The following is a 21788-nucleotide window of genomic DNA, read 5'->3' on the forward strand; positions in this document are numbered from 1 at the left end:
GGCAGGGCAGGGCCGCGGGGGGTCCCAGGGCAGGGCAGGGCCGCGGGGGGTCCCAGGGCAGGGCAGGGCTGTGAGAGGTACCAGGGCAGGGCAGGGCTGCGAGGGGTCCCAGGGCAGGGCTGCGAGGGGTCCCAGGGCAGGGCAGGGCAGGGTCGCCAGGTGTCCCTGGGCAGGGCAGGGCAGGGCAGGGCCGTGAGGGGTCCCAGGGCAGGGCAGGGCCGTGAGGGGTCCCAGGGCAGGGCCGCGAGGGGTCCCAGGGCAGGGTCGCCAGGGGTTCCTGGGCAGGGCAGGGCCGCGAGGGGTCCCAGGGCAGGGCAGGGCCGCGAGGGGTCCCAGGGCAGGGCCGCGAGGGGTCCCAGGGCAGGGCAGGGCCGCGAGGGGTCCCAGGGCAGGGCAGGGCAGGGCCGCGAGGGGTCCCAGGGCAGGGCAGGGCAGGGCCGCGAGGGGTCCCAGGGCAGGGCAGGGCAGGGCTGCGAGGGGTCCCAGGGCAGGGCAGGGCAGGGCCGCGAGGGGTCCCAGGGCAGGGCAGGGCAGGGCCGCGAGGGGTCCCAGGGCAGGGCAGGGCAGGGCTGCGAGGGGTCCTAGGGCAGGGCAGGGCCGCGAGGGGTACCAGGGCAGGGCAGGGCCGCGAGGGGTCCCAGGGCAGGGCCGCGAGGGGTCCCAGGGCAGGGCCGCGAGGGGTCCCAGGGCAGGGCAGGGCCGCGAGGGGTCCCTGGTCAGGGCAGGGCTGCGAGGGGGTCCCAGGGCAGGGCAGGGGCCGCGAGGGGTCCCAGGGCAGGGTTGCCAGGGGTCCCAGGGGCAGGGCGGGGCCGCGAGGGGTCCCAGGGGCAGGGCGGGGCCGCGAGGGGTCCCAGGGCAGGGCTGAGAGGGGTCCCAGGGGCAGGGCGGGGCCGCGAGGGGTCCCAGGGCAGGGCTGCGAGGGGGTCCCAGGGGCAGGGCGGGGCCGCGAGGGGTCCCAGGGGCAGGGTGGGGCCGCAAGGGGTCCCGGGGCAGGGCCGCGAGGGGTCACAGGGCAGGGCCGCGAGGGGTCCCAGGGCAGGGCTGCGAGGGGTCCCAGGGGCAGGGCGGGGCCGCGAGGGGTCCCTGGGCAGGGCAGGGCTGCGAGGGGTCCCAGGGCAGGGCAGGGCTGCGAGGGGTCCCTGGGCAGGGCAGGGCTGCGAGGGGTCCCTGGGCAGGGCAGGGCTGCGAGGGGTCCCAGGGGCAGGGCGGGGGCCGCGAGGGGTCCCAGGGGCAGGGTGGAGCCGCAAGGGGTCCCGGGGCAGGGCCGCGAGGGGTCACAGGGCAGGGCCGCGAGGGGTCCCAGGGCAGGGCTGCGAGGGGTCCCAGGGGCAGGGCAGGGCTGCGAGGGGTCCCAGGGGCAGGGCGGGGCTACGAGGGGTCCCAGGGGCAGGGCGGCGCCGCGAGGGGTCCCTGGGCAGGGCAGGGCTGCGAGGGGTCCCGGGGCAGGGCTGCGAGGGGTCCCAGGGGCAGGGCGGGGCCGCGAGGGGTCCCAAGGCGGGGCCGCGAGGGGTCCCTGGGCAGGGCAGGGCTGCGAGGGGTCCCGGGGCAGGGCTGCGAGGGGTCCCAGGGGCAGGGTGGGGCCGCGAGGGGTCCCAGGGCAGGGCTGCGAGGGGTCCCAGGGGCAGGGCGGGGCCGCGAGGGGTCCCAGGGCAGGGCTGCGAGGGGTCCCAGGGCAGGGCCGCGAGGGGTCCCAGGGGCAGGGCGGGGCCGCGAGGGGTCCCAGGGCAGGGCTGCGAGGGGTCCCAGGGCAGGGCAGGGCAGGGCCGCGAGGGGTCCCAGGGCAGGGCAGGGCAGGGCTGCGAGGGGTCCTAGGGCAGGGCAGGGCCGCGAGGGGTCCCAGGGCAGGGCAGGGCCGCGAGGGGTCCCAGGGCAGGGCCGCGAGGGGTCCCAGGGCAGGGCAGGGCCGCGAGGGGTCCCTGGGCAGGGCAGGGCTGCGAGGGGTCCCAGGGCAGGGCAGGGCCGCGAGGGGTCCCAGGGCAGGGTTGCCAGGGGTCCCAGGGGCAGGGCGGGGGCCGCGAGGGGTCCCAGGGGCAGGGCGGGGCCGCGAGGGGTCCCAGGGCAGGGCTGAGAGGGGTCCCAGGGGAGGGCGGGGCCGCGAGGGGTCCCTGGGCAGGGCAGGGCTGCGAGGGGTCCCGGGGCAGGGCTGCGAGGGGTCCCAGGGGCAGGGTGGGGCCGCGAGGGGTCCCAGGGCAGGGCTGCGAGGGGTCCCAGGGGCAGGGCGGGGCCGCGAGGGGTCCCAGGGCAGGGCTGCGAGGGGTCCCAGGGCAGGGCCGCGAGGGGTCCCAGGGGCAGGGCGGGGCCGCGAGGGGTCCCAAGGCGGGGCCGCGAGGGGTCCCTGGGCAGGGCAGGGCTGCGAGGGGTCCCAGGGCAGGGCTGCGAGGGGTCCCAGGGCAGGGCAGGGCAGGGCCGCGAGGGGTCCCAGGGCAGGGCAGGGCAGGGCTGCGAGGGGTCCTAGGGCAGGGCAGGGCCGCGAGGTGGTACCAGGGCAGGGCAGGGCCGCGAGGGGTCCCAGGGCAGGGCCGCGAGGGGTCCCAGGGCAGGGCAGGGCCGCGAGGGGTCCCTGGGCAGGGCAGGGCTGCGAGGGGTCCCAGGGCAGGGCAGGGCCGCGAGGGGTCCCAGGGCAGGGTTGCCAGGGGTCCCAGGGGCAGGGCGGGGCCGCGAGGGGTCCCAGGGGCAGGGCGGGGCCGCGAGGGGGTCCCAGGGCAGGGCTGAGAGGGGTCCCAGGGGCAGGGCGGGGCCGCGAGGGGTCCCAGGGCAGGGCTGCGAGGGGTCCCAGGGGCAGGGCGGGGCCGCGAGGGGTCCCAGGGGCAGGGTGGGGCCGCGAGGGGTCCCAGGGCAGGGCTGCGAGGGGTCCCTGGGCAGGGCAGGGCTGCGAGGGGTCCCTGGGCAGGGCAGGGCTGCGAGGGGTCCCAGGGGCAGGGCGGGGGCCGCGAGGGGTCCCAGGGGCAGGGTGTGGAGCCGCAAGGGGTCCCGGGGCAGGGCCGCGAGGGGTCACAGGGCAGGGCCGCGAGGGGTCCCAGGGCAGGGCTGCGAGGGGTCCCAGGGGCAGGGCGGGGCCGTGAGGGGTCCCAGGGCAGGGCTGCGAGGGGTCCCAGGGCAGGGCTGCGAGGGGTCCCAGGGGCAGGGCAGGGCTGCGAGGGGTCCCAGGGGCAGGGCAGGGCTGCGAGGGGTCCCAGGGCAGGGCCGTGAGAGGGTCCCAGGGGCAGGGCAGGGCTGCGAGGGGTCCCAGGGGCAGGGCAGGGCTGCGAGGGGTCCCTGGGCAGGGCAGGGCTGCGAGGGGTCCCAGGGGCAGGGCGGGGCCGTGAGGGGTCCCAGGGCGGGGCCGCGAGGGGTCCCAGGGCAGGGCTGCGAGGGGTCCCTGGGCAGGGCAGGGCCGCGAGGGGGTCCCAGGGCAGGGCTGCGAGGGGTCCCAGGGGCAGGGCTGCGAGGGGTCCCAGGGGCAGGGCTGCGAGGGGTCCCAGGGGCAGGGCGGGGCCACGAGGGGTCCCAGGGCAGGGCTGCGAGGGGTCCCAGGGGCAGGGCAGGGCCGCGAGGGGTCCCAGGGGCAGGGCGGGGGCCGCGAGGGGTCCCAGGGCAGGGCTGCGAGGGGTCCCAGGGCAGGGCTGCGAGGGGTCCCAGGGGCAGGGCGGGGGCTGCGAGGGGTCCCAGGGCAGGGCTGCGAGGGGTCCCGGGGCAGGGCTGCGAGGGGTCCCAGGGGCAGGGCGGGGCTGCGAGGGGTCCCAGGGGCAGGGCGGCGCCGCGAGGGGTCCCTGGGCAGGGCAGGGCTGCGAGGGGTCCCTGGGCAGGGCAGGGCTGCGAGGGGTCCCGGGGCAGGGCTGCGAGGGGTCCCAGGGGCAGGGCGGGGGCCCGCGAGGGGTCCCAAGGCGGGGGCCGCGAGGGGTCCCTGGGCAGGGCAGGGCTGCGAGGGGTCCCAGGGGCAGGGTGGGGCCGCGAGGGGTCCCAGGGCAGGGCTGCGAGGGGTCCCAGGGGCAGGGCGGGGCCGCGAGGGGTCCCAGGGCAGGGCTGCGAGGGGTCCCAGGGCAGGGCCGCGAGGGGTCCCAGGGGCAGGGCGGGGCCGCGAGGGGTCCCAAGGCGGGGCCGCGAGGGGTCCCTGGGCAGGGCAGGGCTGCGAGGGGTCCCAGGGCAGGGCTGCGAGGGGTCCCAGGGGCAGGGCGGGGCCGCGCGGGGGTCCCAGGGCAGGGCTGCGAGGGGGTCCCAGGGGCAGGGTGGGGCCGCGAGGGGTCCCAGGGCAGGGCTGCGAGGGGTCCCAGGGGCAGGGCGGGGCCGCGAGGGGTCCCAGGGGCAGGGCGGGGGCCGCGAGGGGTCCCAGGGCGGGGCCGCGAGGGGTCCCAGGGCAGGGCTGCGAGGGGTCCCAGGGGCAGGGCGGGGCTGCGAGGGGTCCCAGGGCGGGGCTGCGAGGGGTCCCAGGGCAGGGCTGCGAGGGGTCCCAGGGGCAGGGCGGGGCCGCGAGGGGTCCCAGGGCAGGGCTGCGAGGGGTCCCTGGGCAGGGCAGGGCTGCGAGGGGTCCCAGGGGCAGGGCGGGGCCGCGAGGGGTCCCAGGGCAGGGCTGCGAGGGGTCCCAGGGGCAGGGCGGGGCCGCGAGGGGTCCCAGGGCAGGGCTGCGAGGGGTCCCAGGGGCAGGGTGGGGCCGCGAGGGGTCCCAGGGCAGGGCTGCGAGGGGTCCCGGGGCAGGGCTGCGAGGGGTCCCAGAGGCAGGGCGGGGCCGCGAGGGGTCCCAGGGCGGGGCCGCGAGGGGTCCCAAGGCGGGGGCCGCGAGGGGTCCCTGGGCAGGGCAGGGCTGCGAGGGGTCCCGGGGGCAGGGTGGGGGCCGCGAGGGGTCCCAGGGCAGGGCTGCGAGGAGGGGTCCCAGGGCAGGGCTGCGAGGGGGTCCCGGGGGCAGGGTGGGGGCCGCGAGGGGTCCCAGGGCAGGGCTGCGAGGGGTCCCAGGGCAGGGCTGCGAGGGGTCCCAGGGGCAGGGCGGGGCCGTGAGGGGTCCCAGGGCAGGGCTGCGAGGGGTCCCTGGGCAGGGCAGGGCAGGGCTGCGAGGGGTCCCAGGGCAGGGCCGCGAGGGGTCCCAGGGGCAGGGCGGGGCCGCGAGGGGGTCCCAAGGCGGGGGCCGCGAGGGGTCCCTGGGCAGGGCAGGGCTGCGAGGGGTCCCAGGGCAGGGCTGCGAGGGGTCCCAGGGGCAGGGCGGGGCCGCGCGGGGTCCCAGGGCAGGGCTGCGAGGGGTCCCAGGGGCAGGGTGGGGCCGCGAGGGGTCCCAGGGCAGGGCTGCGAGGGGTCCCAGGGGCAGGGCGGGGCCGCGAGGGGTCCCAGGGGCAGGGCGGGGCCGCGAGGGGGTCCCAGGGCGGGGCCGCGAGGGGTCCCAGGGCAGGGCTGCGAGGGGTCCCAGGGGCAGGGCGGGGCCGCGAGGGGTCCCAGGGGCAGGGCGGGGCCGCGAGGGGTCCCAGGGCAGGGCTGCGAGGGGTCCCAGGGGCAGGGCGGGGCCGCGAGGGGTCCCAGGGGCAGGGCGGGGCCGCGAGGGGTCCCAGGGCGGGGGCCGCGAGGGGTCCCAGGGCAGGGCTGCGAGGGGTCCCTGGGCAGGGCAGGGCTGCGAGGGGTCCCAGGGGCAGGGCGGGGCCGCGAGGGGTCCCAGGGCAGGGCTGCGAGGGGTCCCAGGGGCAGGGCGGGGCCGCGAGGGGTCCCAGGGCAGGGCTGCGAGGGGTCCCAGGGGCAGGGTGGGGCCGCGAGGGGTCCCAGGGCAGGGCTGCGAGGGGTCCCAGGGGCAGGGCGGGGCCGCGAGGGGTCCCAGAGGCAGGGCGGGGCCGCGAGGGGTCCCTGGGCAGGGCAGGGCTGCGAGGGGTCCCGGGGCAGGGCTGCGAGGGGTCCCAGGGGCAGGGTGGGGCCGCGAGGGGTCCCAGGGCAGGGCTGCGAGGGGTCCCGGGGCAGGGCTGCGAGGGGTCCCAGGGGCAGGGTGGGGCCGCGAGGGGTCCCAGGGCAGGGCTGTGAGGGGTCCCAGGGCAGGGCCGCGAGGGGTCCCAGGGGCAGGGGCGGGGCCGCGAGGGGTCCCAGGGCAGGGCTGCGAGGGGTCCCAGGGGCAGGGCGGGGCCGCGAGGGGTCCCAGGGCAGGGCTGTGAGGGGTCCCAGGGCAGGGCCGCGAGGGGTCCCAGGGGCAGGGCGGGGCCGCGAGGGGTCCCAGGGCAGGGCTGCGAGGGGTCCCAGGGGCAGGGCGGAGGCCGCGAGGGGTCCCAGGGCAGGGCTGCGAGGGGTCCCAGGGGCAGGGCGGGGGCCGCGAGGGGTCCCAGGGCAGGGCTGTGAGGGGTCCCAGGGCAGGTTCTGTCCATCCTGACACGCTGTGACGCTCTGTTCCTCGCCCAGGACGTCCCGTCGGAGGGAGGGGACCCCGGAGCCCGGGCAGCAGGGCTTGGAGCAGCCCACCCTGCACCTGGCACTGCTGAGCCTCACGTGAGTAGGGCAGGGCTGCAGGATCCACGGGCTGGGGGTGACGGAGATCAGCCCAGGGGCCCGTCCCGTGGGGTGCGGGGGGCCAAGCGCCAGGCAGTGCCCAGGGCTTCACCAGCCTCTCTTGCTCTTCCTCAGCGCGCCGAAAGCCGAGGAACAGACGCTGCATCTGGGCTCGCCCCTGGGCTCCAAGGTACGGCTGCCGGGTTACTGTCGTCACGGCGCCGGGGCAGCAGGGGCTGCCGGGTTACGGTCGTCACGGCGCCGGGGCAGCAGGGGCTGCCGGGTTACGGTTGTCGTGGTGCTGGGGCAGCAGGGGCTGCCGGGTTACGGTTGTCGTGGTGCTGGGGCAGCAGGGGCTGCCGGTTACGGTCGTCGCCGGGGGCAGCAGGGGCTGCCGGGTTACGGTCGTCACGGCGCCGGGCAGCAGGGGCTGCCGGGTTACGGTTGTCGTGGTGCTGGGGCAGCAGGGGCTGCCGGGTTACGGTCGTCACGGCGCCGGGGCAGCAGGGGTTGCCGGGTTACGGTTGTCATGGCGCTGGGAGGAGCTGCCGGCTAAGTACAGCAAGTGACTCCATTTAGCCTGGTATGATTCACCCCTGGGTCAGACCCTGGGCCCAGCCAGCCCATGTCTCCCGTCCGCCCCCCTCGGTCAGACCCTGGGCCCTCCAGTGGCTGGCGGCGTGACTCTGCCAGGAGGGGGGAGAGTCGGTGGGGGGGTGGCTGGGGGGCTGTGCCGGGTGGGGGGGCTGGCGGTGGTGACTCTGCCAGGAGGGAGAGAGTCGGTGGGGGGGTGGCTGGGGGGCTGTGCCGGGTGGGGGGGCTGGCGGTGGTGGCTCTGCCAGGAGGAGGAGAGTCGGTGGGGGGTGGCTGGGGGGCTGTGCCGGGGGGGGGGGCTGGCGGCGGTGGCTCTGCCAGGAGGAGGAGAGTCGGTGGGGGGGTGGCCGGGGGGCTGTACCAGGTGGGGGGGCTGGCGGTGGTGGCTCTGCCAGGAGGGGGAGAGTCGGTGGGGGGTGGCCGGGGGGCTGTGCCGGGGGGGGGGCTGGCGGTGGTGGCTCTGCCAGGAGGAGGAGAGTCGGTGGGGGGTGGCCGGGGGGCTGTGCCGGGGGGGGGGGCTGGCGGTGGTGGCTCTGCCAGGAGGAGGAGAGTCGGTGGGGGGTGGCCGGGGGGCTGTGCCGGGGGGGGGGGGCTGGCGGTGGTGGCTCTGCCAGGAGGAGGAGAGTCGGTGGGGGGTGGCCGGGGGCTGTGCCGGGGGGGGGGGCTGGCGGTGGTGGCTCTGCCAGGAGGAGGAGAGTCGGTGGGGGGTGGCCGGGGGGCTGTACCAGGTGGGGGGGCTGGCGGTGGTGACTCTGCCAGGAGGTGAGGCTGTTTGGGGGAGGCTGGCGGGGTGGCTATTCGGGGGGGACTGGCTGGGGAGGCTGTGCCTTGAGGGGGCTGTTTGGGGGGCTGGCAGCGGCCCATGGTGTGTCCCCTTCCCCAGAGCTTCCCGGTGCGGTCGCTGGGCTGGGTGGAGATGAGCGAGGAGGAGATGGCGCCAGGCAAGAGCAGCGCGGCTGTGAACTCCTGCATCCGCCAGCTGGCCCCCCGCGGGCCCCCCCGCTGGGGGGCTGGGACCAGGTGAGCGGGGCAGCTGGGGGGAGGAGGGGGGCGGGGCCAGTCCCTGGGGGCGCGGGCTGGGCTGGGCAGTGAGCTGCAGGGAATGGGGTCCCCATAGGGCTAATCCCCAGCCAGGCATCCCCCCACTGCTGCCCTGCCCCAGGTCTGACCTCTGACCCTATGCTGATCCCGTGCTCTGAGCCCCTCCCCCCGACCCCGTGCTCTGAGCCCCTCCCCCGCCCTGCACCCCCACCCCGCACCCCCACCCCGTGCTCTGAGCCCCTCCCCCGCCCTGCCCCCGCTTACCCCGCGCTCCGAGCCCCTCCCCGCCCTCCCCCCGCTCACCCTGCGCTCTGAGCCCCTCCCCCGCCCTGCCCCCGCTCACCCCGCGCTCTGAGCCCCTCCCCCGCCCTGCCCCCGCTCACCCCGCGCTCTGAGCCCCTCCCCGCCCTGCACCCCCACCCCGCGCTCTGAGCCCCTCCCCCGCCCTGCCCCGCTTACCCCGCGCTCTGAGCCCCTCCCCCGCCCTGCCCCCGCTCACCCCGCGCTCTGAGCCCCTCCCCCGCCTGCCCCCCGCTCACCCCGCGCTCTGAGCCCCTCCCCCGCCCTCCCCCCACTCACCCCGCGCTCTGAGCCCTCCCCCGCCTGCCCCCGCTTACCCCGCGCTCTGAGCCCCTCCCCCGCCCTGCTCCCGCTCACCCTGCGCTCTGAGCCCCTCCCCCGCCCTGCCCCCCGCTCTCCGAGCCCCTCCCCCGCCCTGCCCCCACTCACCCCGCGCTCTGAACCCCTCCCCGCCCTGTCCCCGCTCACCCCGCTCTCCGAGCCCCTCCCCCGCCCTGTCCCCGCTCACCCCGCTCTCCGAGCCCTCCTCCCCGCCCTGCCCCCGCTCACTCCCGCTCTCCGAGCCCCTCCCCCGCCCTGCCCCCGCTCACCCCGCGCTCTGAGCCCCTCCCCCGCCCTGCCCCCGCTCACCCCGCTCTCCGAGCCCCTCCCCCGCCCTGCCCCCGCTCACCCCGCGCTCCGAACCCCTCCCCCGCCCTGCCCCCGCTCTCCGAGCCCCTCCCCCGCCCTGCTCCCGCTTACCCCGCGCTCCGAGCCCCTCCCCCGCCCTGCCCCCGCTCACCCCGCGCTCCGAGCCCCTCCCCCGCCCTGCCCCCCGCTCACCCCCGCGCTCCGAGCCCCTCCCCCGCCCTCCCCCCGCTCACCCTGCTCTCCGAGCCCCTCCCCCGCCCTCCCCCCGCTCACCCTGCTCTCCGAGCCCCTCCCCCGCCCTGCCCCCTCTCACCCCGCGCTCTGAACCCCTCCCCCGCCCTGCCCCCGCTCACCCCGCGCTGCGAGCCCCTCCCCCGCCCTGCCCCCGCTCACCCCGCGCTCCGAGCCTCTCCCCCGCCCTGCCCCCGCTCACCCCGCGCTCCGAACCCCTCCCCCGCCCTGCCCCCGCTCACCCCCGCGCTCCGAGCCCCTCCCCCTCCCTCCCCCCGCTCACCCTCCTCTCCGAGCCCCTCCCCCGCCCTGCCCCCGCTCACCCCGCGCTCTGAACCCCTCCCCCGCCCTGCCCCCGCTCACCCTGCGCTCTGAGCCCCTCCCCCGCCCTGCCCCCGATCACCCCGCTCTCCGAGCCCCTCCCCCGCCCTGCCCCCGCTCACCCCGCTCTCCGAGCCCCTCCCCCGCCCTGCCCCCGCTCACCCCGCTCTCCCCCTAGGGCCGGGCCATGCTGATGTTCCTGGACCACGAGACGCTGCAGCTGCTGGAGCCGGTGGCGAGGACGCTGCTGCACGCCCAGCCCGTGGCCACCATCCGCGTGTGGGGCGTCGGCCGGGACGATGGCAGGTAGGTGGCCCTGGGCAACCGGCCGTGCCCCTGCAGGGCGCAGCTTGGGGGCCCCCTCGCCCAGCCACCCTGACGCTCCGGGACACGTGTTCCATGGCCCCCGTCTGACCCCGGTGTGTCCTCCCGTGTCCCCCCCCGTCTGGCCCCCATGTGCCATGACCTCCATCTGCCCCCGACGTGCTATGGCCCCGGTGTGCCCCCCCGTCTGGCCCCCATGTGCCATGGCCCCCAACTGCCCCCTCTGCCCCCCATGTGCCCCTCCGTCTGCACCACATCTGCCTCCAGTGTGCCATGGCCACTGTCTGCCCTCATTGGCCCGCCATGTGCCGTGGACTCCGTGTGCTCTCCCCGTCTGGCCTCCTGTAACGAGGCTGGTTCTGGCGGGGCCCAGCTGAGAGTGCCAATTCAGAACAAATTGCTCAAAGCAGGGCAGTTACAGCCCAAGGCTGGGATTTCTGTGCACATCAAAGCAAACCCAACCAGCCAGACAGATAGGACTTTGGTTTTACCCCACTGGCTAACCACAAGTCACACAAGCCATTTCCTTAGACACTCCAGTTTCCCAGTATCCCCACCAGGGCCCCCTCGTTATGGGGACAGATGGTTATGAAAATCAATACCCCAGTAAAAGAACAAAGGTTCCCTCGATCCCAAAGGATCAAGCCACAGACCCAGGTCAATATACAAATCAGATCTTACCCCCAAATCACGCTGTTGCCAATCCTTTCGAATCTAAAATCTAAAGGTTTATTCATACAAGGAAAAGATAGAGATGAGAGCTAGAACTGGTGAAATGGAATCAATGACAGACAGTAACGGCCAAGTTCTTGGTTCAGGCTTGCAGCAATGATGGAATAAGCTGCAGGTTCAAACACTGGAATGCGTTACCTAGGGAGGTGGTGGAATCTCCTTCCTTGGAAGTTTTTAAGGTCAGGCTTGACAAAGCCCTGGCTGGGATGATTTAACTGGGAATTGGTCCTGCTTCGAGCAGGGGGTTGGACTAGATGACCTGCAGGGGTCCCTTCCAACCCTGATATTCTATGTTTCTATGATGATTCTAAGTCTCTGGAGAACATCCCCAGCTGGGATGGGTCATCAGTCCTTGGTTCAAAGCTTCGGTTTGTAGCAAAGTCCCTCCAGAGGCAAGAATCAGGACTGAAGACCAGATGGAGATGAGACATCACCCTTTTATAGTCTCTTCCAGGTGTACGAACCCCTCTTTGTTCTTACTGTGGGAAGTTACAGCAAAATGGAGTTTGGAGTCACATGGGCAAGTCCCTGCAATTGTATCGCTGATGGTCCTTAATGACCCATCCAGCGGGCTGGGCAGAGCTGACACCAACTTGTCTGCGGTGTCACCCCGAAGCACAGCACAAGTTTGAACTACAGACAGTACAGAGCCAATACCTATATCTTTAAGTACAGAAATGATACACACATATAGACAGCATCATCCTAACCAGCAAACCATCACCTTGTCTTAGACGCCTTCTTTGACTCCCTGTATACAAGATTTGGTGCCACTACGGGACCTTGGTTGCAACAATGATCTATGTGGTCCTAGATTATGTCAACAACGTCACACTCCCGTCAGCCCTCTTTCCAGAGCGCCCAGGCTGGGGGCGCTGGCCCCGCTCTGAGTGACGCCAGGCAGGACTCTGGGGCAGCGTCTGTCCTCAGGGCACCTGTCCCAGGGCAAGGACCCTGCTCCGCTTCGGGGCCTCCTGAGTCTGGCCTCAGAGCGTTCAGCCCCCTGGTCACCCCATGAGCTCCCCGCAGCGAGTCCCCCTGGGCGGGACCCCTGGGGACCCTCACCCCCAAAGGGCCCTGCCCCCCACGCCGCAGCCAGCCGTGACTCCCAGCCCGCGTGTGGCACAGACGGGTTATTATCGTCGGGAACCCAGCGTAGAACAGAGCTTGGTAGCACCGGGATCGGGAACCCTCAGCAAAGTCCATCTGGTGGGGGGCAGAGCCCTGGGCCCTCGCCCCTGAGTCCCCAACCAGGAGAATGACTCACTTCCAGCTGCCCAGCCCCCATCACGCCCATTGCCGTCCTCCGTCCTTTGTCCCTTTCCCCGGTCCAGCAGGTCACCCCAGGTGCACCAACATCCCCGGCTGCTCCTTGCAGAGGAGGGGGCCTGGCCAGCAGCTGCCAGGTGTGATGGAGCAAGGAGTGGGGAGCATTGACCTGCGGATGTTACTGGGACTGGCTGCGTTGGTGCTGGATGGTAGAGGGGTATCAGGGGGTGACGTCACTTGCGGGACGATACCTGAACCTGTAACTCAGGAGGGGGCTGGGGCCAGGTAACACCTTCGGCAGGGGAAACTGGACAAAGGCTGGAGGAGGAGCCGGGGGGAGGCTGTTTGAGACGGCTGGAAGGGGTTTCAGTTTGGAGGTGGCTGGGGAAACGGAGGGAGACCCAGAGCCAGGGTCTAGGCTACCTGTTCCCCGAGATGGACCTGACTGAGGGGTCCTGTTCCCTATACCTACAAGCTCTGTTTTAGACCATGTTCCTGCCATTTAATAAACCTTCTGTGTTACTGGCTGGCTGAGAGTCCTGGTGAATCACAGGAAGTGGGGGGTGCGGGGCCCAACTCCCCCACACTCCGTGACACCAGGCTACCAATTGTCAGCTGTTCTCTGCAGCCCACCAGCAGCCACACCTGCCCTCTGGGGGTCTCTGCAATGATAACACGCCCTTGTCCCACCACCTCGGTACTTGAGTAACACATGGGGAAACTGAGGCACACACAGTGTTCAGGCAAAACATTAAGAACATTCACACTTTGTCACCCCCCCACCACATGCCATCTGCCCCCCTTGTGCCCCCCTGTACCTCAGTCCCGTTTCCCACTGCCACTGGGCCCCCCTGCTCTCCAAGGGGCCTCCAGCGGTCTGGGGAGGAGGCACTGTGCCTTGGGGTTTGGGATGTGGGGGGGAAATTGCTTGGAATCTGAAAAGGCCTTCAGAGGAACAGCCGCTGCTTGGGGGGGCGCTGGGCTCTGCACCCCTGTCTCGGAGTCCCCAGGCAATGCTCTGGAACTGCTCCCTACGAAGCCAGGCAGGACTCTGGGGAAGTCTCCTCTCTGTGAGCAGACTGTCTGCAGGACATACAGCTTCCCCCTTCCTGGGTCTGACCTCGGAGCATTCAGCCTCCTCTGCCCCTCCGTGCGCTTCCCACAGCGAGTCCGCCCAGGCGGGGTCCTGGGGAAGCCAGAGGGTCCTGCCCCCCAACTCTGCAGTCAGATGTGACTCTCAGCCAACCGGAAAAACAGAGGGTTTATTAGGCGACAGGAACCACAGCGTAGGGCAGAACTTGTTAGCACAGAAATCAGTGACTTTCAGCCAAGTCCATCTTGGGGCAAGTGGAGCCCAGAGCCAGGGCTCTGGTTCCCTCCCCCCCCCCCCCCCACTGCACCCCAAGCCAGCGGAGACTGACTCGCTTCCAGGTGCCTGGCTCCTGACCTGCCCTCCTCTGGCCTTTCTCTCGCTTCTTGGGCCAGAGTCATCTGGTCGCATCCCCCTCCGGTGTCTCAGGTTATGAAGGGGCGGCCACAGCACCTCTGCAGGCAGCTGGAGCAGCCCCGGCAAAAGTCACACATGCTTATTCCCACCACCCAGGCATTGGTGCAATACACAGGGAAACTGAGGCACAACCAGCATTCATGCAAAACAGTCAGACTCACTGTGATGGTGCTGCCCATGGAGCCAGCTGAGGACACTCCACCAGCGTGAACTGCAAACAGACCGGGGCAGACAAAGCCCACACGCAGGTGGATATTCCACTACTGAGATTTACCCAGCCAGCCCAAACCAGCCTCTGTGTGTGGTACTTCGAGTTCTGGACAGGATCTTTTCGGGGGGGACAAGGTAATCCATGTATCAATCCCCACTGTGTCATCGGCATAGGGTGGATATTACACTCCCGCACACACACACACGCACATGCCGTCTCCTCGTTACCAGCTCGTTGCTCCCCTGAACATCTCTGGCCAGCTGAGTTCGACAGGGGAGGGGTGGAGCCGGGCTTCTGCCGATCCGGATCAATGCTCCCACGTTGACAAGACGAGACCCGAGGTCCTCTGCACGACACCTCGCACATATAGCCGCTTCCCTCTCCTGCAAATCGAGCCCAGCGTCAAAATTTGTGTCTGTGGGTCCCCGGCGGTGCTTCCTTCTGGGCACTGTCCCACTGCCCCACGTTTACGTCCAGAGAGGGTGTTTTCAAAAGAAGGTGCCGCATCTAACCCCCAAGGCCGTCAACACGTCTGCTCTTCTGCCGTGAGCCCACTGGGCCGGTTTTGCTGTTCTTGGCCCTGGCTCCCATCCCCTCTCCGAGGGTTGCAGCTGTCTGGAGGTGCCGGCCTTCCACCACCCCCGTTCACACCTCGTTCATCCAACGGGGCAATGGACTAAAACGGGGGCTGGGGAGCTTGTTCTGGTCCTCGGGAAAAGACATTTTTCTTCTACCTTAACTGTCCTTAGGGGCTATGACATTATACCAAGCTCAATACAAGGTTTCTATATCAGGATTTGATACAAAGTTCCCATATCAAAGGACTTGACACAAAGTTGCATGAAAACAGAGGACGCGCGTGGACAGACCCAAGACAAGGTTGTACGAAGAGGCCTGACACGAAGTCGTGTGGAAGTTCTGCGAAGATGCTTAATGCGGAGATTTATCTACATGCAGTACCTCCCTGGTTACTCAGACGTCCAAACAACGCAGTTCCCTCAACGTGCCCGGCCTCCATCCAGACACACCTGTCAGGTATGATGATGATTACTGAAAATCTGATCGCATCATAGAAAAGAAAAGATTCTCCTGACCCCAAAGGATCAAGCCCCAGACCCAGGTCCAATTAGAACTCAGATCTTACCCAAAATACACGCTTCTAGCCAATTCTTGTTAACTAAACGAAAATTTATTTAAAAAGAAAAGATCAATATAAAGACAGACTTGAATTCAATTCTTGAGGTCCAGATACAGAGCGGAGATGAGTTTGTCATGGCCAAAAGCCCTTTTAGAAATAGTCCAGAGGTCATAGTCCAATGTCCATGTTCAGGGTGACTCCAGTCAGTGACTGGGGATCTCAATCCTTATGGCTCAGGGTTCCCCCTCTTGAAACCCAAAGCAGATCTGGGATGAAGAAGGATCGTGTCCCAGGGTTTTTATACATTTCCTGCAGCCTTTTGGCTTGAGAAGACAATAGGCTTAACTTTCCTTCTCCCAAACATCCTGGCAATTAGCCCAGGGTAATTTATCCATTGAACAGTTCAGATACACGTTACCACGACCTTCAAAGAGACATGTAGACAATAACACTATTTCACTCAAGTATGTTCTGAAATATTAATACTCCTTTTTTGATCTTTGAATCAAAGCTATAGCCATAGACAAGGCTTAGAATCATAGAATATCAGGGTTGGAAGGGACCTCAGGAGGTCATCTAGTCCAATCCCCTGCTCAAAGCAGGACCAACCCCCAACTAAATCATCCCAGCCAGGGCATTGTCAAGCCTCGACCTCCCTCACTTGTTTGCTGACATCACAAGACCTGTGCAAACCTCTGCCCTTCTCTAACAATGCCGGCTGCATAACAATGCCGGCTGCTCTGTTCATTTACATCTCTTCCCAACCAGTCTTTACAGTTCGGCCCTGGGTCAGGTCAGTCTGTGAGTTAATTAACTCTTTCTGGCCCTATGTCACCTTTCATAATGTCACACTCACATACACCATAGCAAGGGAAAATCCCCAATTTGTCACACTCGGTCACTCCAAGCCTTGACTCTGGGAGCCAGCCTGACCCTGCTCTGCTGTGAGAACCCCCACTCCTGGGCTGGTCACGCACAGCCTCTGCATGTAAGCTGCTCCTTGGATTGTGCAACCGAATTACACTAGCCAATAGCTCCGGTCCCAGACACAACCCTAGGATCCTCAGTCTTGCAGCATCCCATTATGCCAACTGGACACTGCAATCTTATATGAGTTTGTCAGTTTAACAAATTAATTGATATGCACCAGGCTTGTTATGCTAAGGGGAGGCTCTGACACGCCTCAGGCCAGACACACTGCTTCAGGTAGAACAAACAAACATTAACTACAAAGATAGATTTTAAGTGATTATAAGTCAAAGCAAAACAAGTCAGACTTGATCAAATGAAATAAAAGCAAAACGCATCCTAAGGTGATCTTAACACTTTCAGTGCCCTTGCAAGCTTAGATGCGTCTCACCACAGGCTGGCTGGTTGCCCTTCAGCCAGGCTCTCCCCTTTCATCAGCGCTTCAGTGGCTTGGTGTGGTGTCTGTAGATGGAGGTGGAAGAGAGAGGAAGAGCCTGGCAAACGTCTCTTCCTTTTATCATGTCCTTTCCTCACTCTTGGCTTTGCCCCCCCCCTTCAGGGTCAGGTGAGCATTACCTCATCGCAGTCCCAAACTGACCAAGGGAAGGGGGGTGACTCACTTGAGAGACCAACAGATCCTGTGTTGCTGCCTAGGCCAGTGTCCTTTGTTCCTGTGAGGCTGGGCCGGGTTTGTCCTGATGAGGTGTGAACGGCCTGTCTGCTCTTGGAGAGTTTTGCCTGGGCTTGCTTTAAGCCAGGAGGACACATTTCCAGCCTCTTAACTATAGACATGAAATTACACATATAGCATCACGATAACAACAATGCTCAGGGCATCATGGGACTTCCGAAGACCCCGAGCACGATAAACTTTGCACTGGATACCACACAATCATTTTATAAAGACGAACATGGGGGTGCTGGGTGTTCCTCCGAGGTACAGAGCATCACACTCACATTCAACATAACAAGGGAAAATCCCCAGTATGTCAACCCCACTGCTGGGGGGCACTAGGCTCTGCACCCACTGCCGGGGGGGCACTGGGCTCTGCACCCCGCTACTGGGGGTCTCTGGGCTCTGCACCCACTGCTGGGGGGCTCTGGGCTCTGCACCCGGCTGCCAGCCCCATGGGGGCCCCCCTTGGTGAGGTGAAACAGGCTCCAGACTCATTGCACATCTCAGCTGACACCTGTCTCGTCTGGCCCCTGGATGGACGGGATCTGGCCTCAGGTCGATCTGGGTCCAGTCCGGCCCACCAGGCCGGCGCGGAGCCCAGGGCTGGGGGGGGCTGTGGATCCCTCCCGCCCGGCCGGGTTGGTGGGAAGATGCTGCAGGGCTCAGTTTGGCAGGCAGGGTCAGAGGTCGTGACCTCCAGAACTCAGCCTTGACCCCTCTGCTCAGTGCTCAGGGTGAGGGCTCAGCAGGGGGCTCTGACCCTCCGGGTCTCCCCCCGCAGGGACTTTGCCTACGTGGCCCGGGACCCACTGACACAGATGCTAAAATGCCACGTGTTCCGGTGCGAGACGCCAGCCAAGCGCATTGCCACCAGCCTGCAGGGGGTCTGCTCCCAGGTGAGACCCCCCCGACCTCCCCGGGCCCCCCTTAGCCCCTCGAACCTCCCCCCATGGCCACCAGCCTGCAGGGGGTCTGCTCCCAGGTGAGACCCCCCGACCTCCCCGGGCCCCCCTTAGCCCCCCCGAACCTCCCCCCATGGCCACCAGCCTGCAGGGGGTCTGCTCCCAGGTGAGACCCCCCGACCTCCCCGGGCCCCCCTTAGCCCCTCGAACCTCCCCCCATGGCCACCAGCCTGCAGGGGGTCTGCTCCCAGGTGAGACCCCCTGACCTCCCTGGGCCCCCCTTAGCCCCCCCGAACCTCCCCCCATGGCCACCAGCCTGCAGGGGGTCTGCTCCCAGGTGAGACCCCCCGACCTCCCCCCATGGCCACCAGCCTGCAGGGGGTCTGCTCCCAGGTGAGACCCCCTGACCTCCCCGGGTCACCCTTAGCCCCTCGAACCTCCCCCCATGGCCACCAGCCTGCAGGGGGTCTGCTCCCAGGTGAGACCCCCCGACCTCCCCGGGCCCCCCTTAGCCCCCCCGAACCTCCCCCCATGACCACCAGCCTGCATGGGGTCTGCTCCCAGGTGAGACCCCCTGACCTCCCCGGCCCCCCTTAGCCCCTCGAACCTCCCCCCATGGCCACCAGCCTGCATGGGGTCTGCTCCCAGGTGAGACCCCCCCCGACCTCCCCGGGTCCCCCTTAGCCCCCCCGAACCTCCCCCCATGGCCACCAGCCTGCAGGGGGTCTGCTCCCAGATGAGACCCCCTGACCTCCCCGGGCCCCCCTTAGCCCCCCCCATGGCCACCAGCCTGCATGGGTTCTGCTCCCAGGTGAGACCCCTGACCTCCCCGGGCCCCCCTTAGCCCCCCCAAACCTCCCCCCTGATGCCACCAGCCTACATGGGGTCTGCTCCCAGGTGAGAACACCCGAACTCTCCGAGCCCCCGATCCCCCCTGAACCACCCCCCATGGCCACCAGTCTGTAGGGGGTCTGCTCCCAGGTGAGATCCCCCCGACCTCCCCAGCCCCCCTGATCGCCCCCAACCTCCCCCCGAACCTTCCCCCGTCACCACCAGGCTGCAGGGCGTCTGCTCCCAGATGATACCCCTCCTCTCATGCAGCCCCCGGTTTGGCCCTTGCTGCCAGCCGGGTGGGTCGGCCCCGAGGGCCCTGGGCAGAGGTTTCCTGGGGTCTCTGCCAGCCCCTGGGCTGGGCTGTGGACCCGGGGCAGAGGCTCGCCCGGCGCCAGTCCCCACCGGTCAGACAGCATGTGGTGTGTCTGGGTGTGTCGCCCCCGGGCCCCATCACACCAGGCTTGCGGGAACGGCTCCCAGCTCCAGCTGGCCCCGGGGCGCCCCACACGTGTGGGGCTGGCTGGGCTGGGGGGCTGGGGGGGCAGGGATTCACCCCAGCGTGTGTGTCGGTGACCGGGGGGGCTGGATGCAGTGCCTGGCGGGGGGCCTGGGCATGGTGCCTGGGGAGGGGGTCGCGGTGCTTGGGGGGGTTGCCTGCAGCCGGACCCGCTGTGACCCCCCTCCCCTAGATGATGGCGCAGCGGCAGAGCACCCGGGCTCTGGTGAACAGCCTCGCACTGGAGCACGCCAAGATGGTGGAGATTCCCTTCCAAGGTAGCGGGGGGGGGACGGGACTGGGGGCCTCATGGCAGGGTGGGGACACAAGTGCTGGGGGGTGGCATGGCTGGGGCCAGGCAGGGTCAGTGGCGGGGTGGGGGCCTGGGGCCGGGGTTTGGGAGTGGGGCATACGGTGGGGTCATAGAGTGGGGGTGGGGGCAGGGTCATGGGGGGGTTAAAGGGAGAGGGTGGGGGATAGGGGAGCTGGAGGGGTGGGGTACAGGGGGGCTGGGCAGTGGGGGGTAGGGTGGGGCCAGGCTTGGCTGGGGGGACAGAGTACTGGGGGGCTGGGCAGGGTGGGACCAGGCTGGGCTGGGCAGAGGGGGGCAGCATGGGGCCAGGTTGTGCTGGGGGGTACAGAGGGGGCTGGGCTGGGAGGGCAGGGTGGGGCCAGGCTGGGCTGGGGGTATGGGGGGCTTAGCAGTGGGGGGCAGGGTGGGGCCAGGCTGGGCTGGGGGGCAGGGTCCTGGGGGGGCTGTGCGGCTTTGCCAGCCCAGACTCCGTGCGCCCCCATCTGACCCCCGTCTCTCTCTGGCAGTGGAGTTCCCGGCCCCCAAGACTGAGCTGGTGCAGAAGTTCCAGGTCTCCTACCTGGGCAGCGCGCCCGTCGCCAGGCCTGTGGGTACGGCCTGCGTGGGGGGCTGGGGGGCCCATGGTACACGCTGCCCCCTTGGGCTGAGCCCAGCGGGCTCCTGTCCACAAGGGGTTAATGGCTGGGGCTCCAGCCTCTGCCTGCCGCTGGCCTGGGGGCTGGGGGGAGCGGGGCCGGGGGCCACCCCATGGCAGGGCCCCCTGGGCGGGCTCCCCCAGCGGCTCCATGGGGCTCGGGGCAGGGCCTGACGGTCGCTGTGATTGGCCCGTTCCCAGGCATGGACGTGATCAACGCCGCCCTGGACTCGGCCCTGGCGGCCCCCAGCCGAGACCACTGGACCCCCAGCCACGTCCATGTGGCCCCCGCCACGCTCAGCATCACCCACGCGCAGGTGAGACCCCCCCCCGCCCCCACACACTCAGCGTCACCCAAGCACAGGTGAGACCCCCCTCCCCTGCCCCGCGCTCGGCATCACCTCTCGCTTGGTCTCCAACACCCCCGGCTGCTCCTTGTAGAGGAGGGGGCCTGGCCAGCAGTTTCCAGGCTGCCGAGTGTTCGCCGTTCTCTGCAGCCCGTCAGCAGCCACACCTGCCCTCTGGGGGTCTCTGCAATGATAACACACCCTGTCCCACCACCTCGGTACTTGAGTAAGACATGGGGAAACTGAGGCACACCCAGTGTTCCCACCAGGGCCCATCTGCCCATGCCCCCCACCGCAGGGCAGGCACCATGGCACCTGCACCCCTTGCAAATGCCAGACCCGTTCGCTCCCTCAGGCCTGAGGTCTGGCTCAGCCACTCCTGCCCTCCCCAATCTGGGGTCAGGGGCCCCTGTCACCCCCACATCCTGCGATTCCCCAGGACGCTCAGCCAGCCGGGAACACAGAGGGTTCATTAGGCGACAGGAACATGGTCTAACACAGAGCTTGTAGGTGCAGAGACCAGGACCCCCCAGCCGGGTCCATCTTGGGGGGCAGGGAGCCCAGAGCCCCATCTGGGCCTCCCTCCATTTCCCCAGCAAGCTCCAAACTGAAACCCCCGCAACAGCCGTCTCGCCCAGCCCCCCCCGGCCCAGGTCACCTGCGCAGGTATCGTCCCGCCAGTGACGTCACCCCCGATACCCCCCCACAATCCAGCCCCAACGCAGCCAGTCCCAGGAACATCCCCAGGTCAGTGCGCCCCACTCCCTGCTCCGCCCCCCCACTGCGTGGGGCAGGGTCCTTCTCCCATGCCCAGGCCTGCCCCATGCGCCCTCAGACCTCTGCTCTCCCCTTCCCGGGAGCCGTGCCGTGGGGGTCCGGCCCCTGACCCCTGCTCTCCCGCCCCGGGAGCCGTGCCGTGGGGGTCCGGCCCCTGCTGTCCCCCCCGGGAGCCGTGCCGTCAGGGGGTCCGGCCCCTGCTCTCCCCCCCCCGGGAGCTGTGCCGTGGGGGTCCAGCCCCTGACCCCTGCTCTCCCGCCCCCCGGCGCCGGGAGCCGTGCTGTGGGGGTCCGGCCCCTGCTCTCCCCCCTCCCCCAGAGCCATGCCGTGGGGGTCCGGCCCCTGCTCTCCCGCCCCGGGAGCCGTGCCGTCAGGGGGTCCGGCCCCTGCTCTCCCCCCTCTCCCCCCCCCCCGGGAGCCGTGCCGTGGGGGTCCGGCCCCTGACCCCTGCTCTCCCCCCAGACGGAGGCGGTGCTGTGCGAGTGCCGGGTGCGGTTTCTCTCCTTCATGGGCGTGGGCCGGGACGTTCGCTCCTTCGCCTTCATCACGGCCAGCGCCCCGGGCGCCTTCCACTGCCACATGCTCTGGTGCCGGCCCAACGCCGCCGGGCTCAGCGAGGCCCTGCAGGCCGCCTGCATGGTGAGCCCCGCCCCGCCCCCCGGGGCCCTGCCCCCCCACCCTGCCCCCCAGGGCCCTGCTCCGTGTCCTGCCCCCCCACCCTGCCCAAGGGGCCCTGCTCCCCGGGGCCCTGCCACCTGCCCTGCCCCCCAACCCTGCCCCCCGGGGCCCTGCTCCCTGCCCTGCCCAAGGGGCCCTGCTCCCTGCCCTGCCCTGCCCCCCGGGGCCCTGCTCCCTGATCTGCCCCCCAACCCTGCCCAAGGGGCCCTGCTCCCTGGGGCCCTGCTCCGTGTCCTGCCCCCCAACCCTGCCCAAGGGGCCCTGCTCCCCGGGGCCCTGCCACCTGCCCTGCCCCCCAACCCTGCCCCCCGGGGCCCTGCCCTCCAGAGCCCTGCTCTGTGTCCTGCCCCCCAACCCTGCCCAAGGGGCCCTGCTCCCCGGGGCCCTGCTCCCTGCCCTGCCCCCCAACCCTGCCCAAGGGGCCCTGCTCCCCGGGGCCCT

The 21788-nt window shown here is 69.9% G+C and overlaps 1 protein-coding gene across 1 annotated transcript in view; it reads left to right on the forward strand.

Moving 5' to 3' along the window:
- APBB1 (amyloid beta precursor protein binding family B member 1) overlaps positions 1-21788 on the forward strand; it is a 41660-nt gene that overhangs the window by 18839 nt on the left and 1033 nt on the right. The window contains 11 exon segments of the mRNA XM_077809740.1: positions 6337-6351; positions 6353-6423; positions 6559-6613; positions 7901-8012; positions 8015-8037; positions 9719-9846; positions 17148-17262; positions 18792-18876; positions 19418-19501; positions 19747-19862; positions 21132-21308. Of these exon segments, the coding sequence (XP_077665866.1) occupies positions 6337-6351; positions 6353-6423; positions 6559-6613; positions 7901-8012; positions 8015-8037; positions 9719-9846; positions 17148-17262; positions 18792-18876; positions 19418-19501; positions 19747-19862; positions 21132-21308 (981 nt within the window).

Source organism: Eretmochelys imbricata, chromosome 1, assembly GCF_965152235.1.
Source record: "Eretmochelys imbricata isolate rEreImb1 chromosome 1, rEreImb1.hap1, whole genome shotgun sequence".
Lineage (NCBI taxonomy): Eukaryota > Metazoa > Chordata > Testudines > Cheloniidae > Eretmochelys > Eretmochelys imbricata.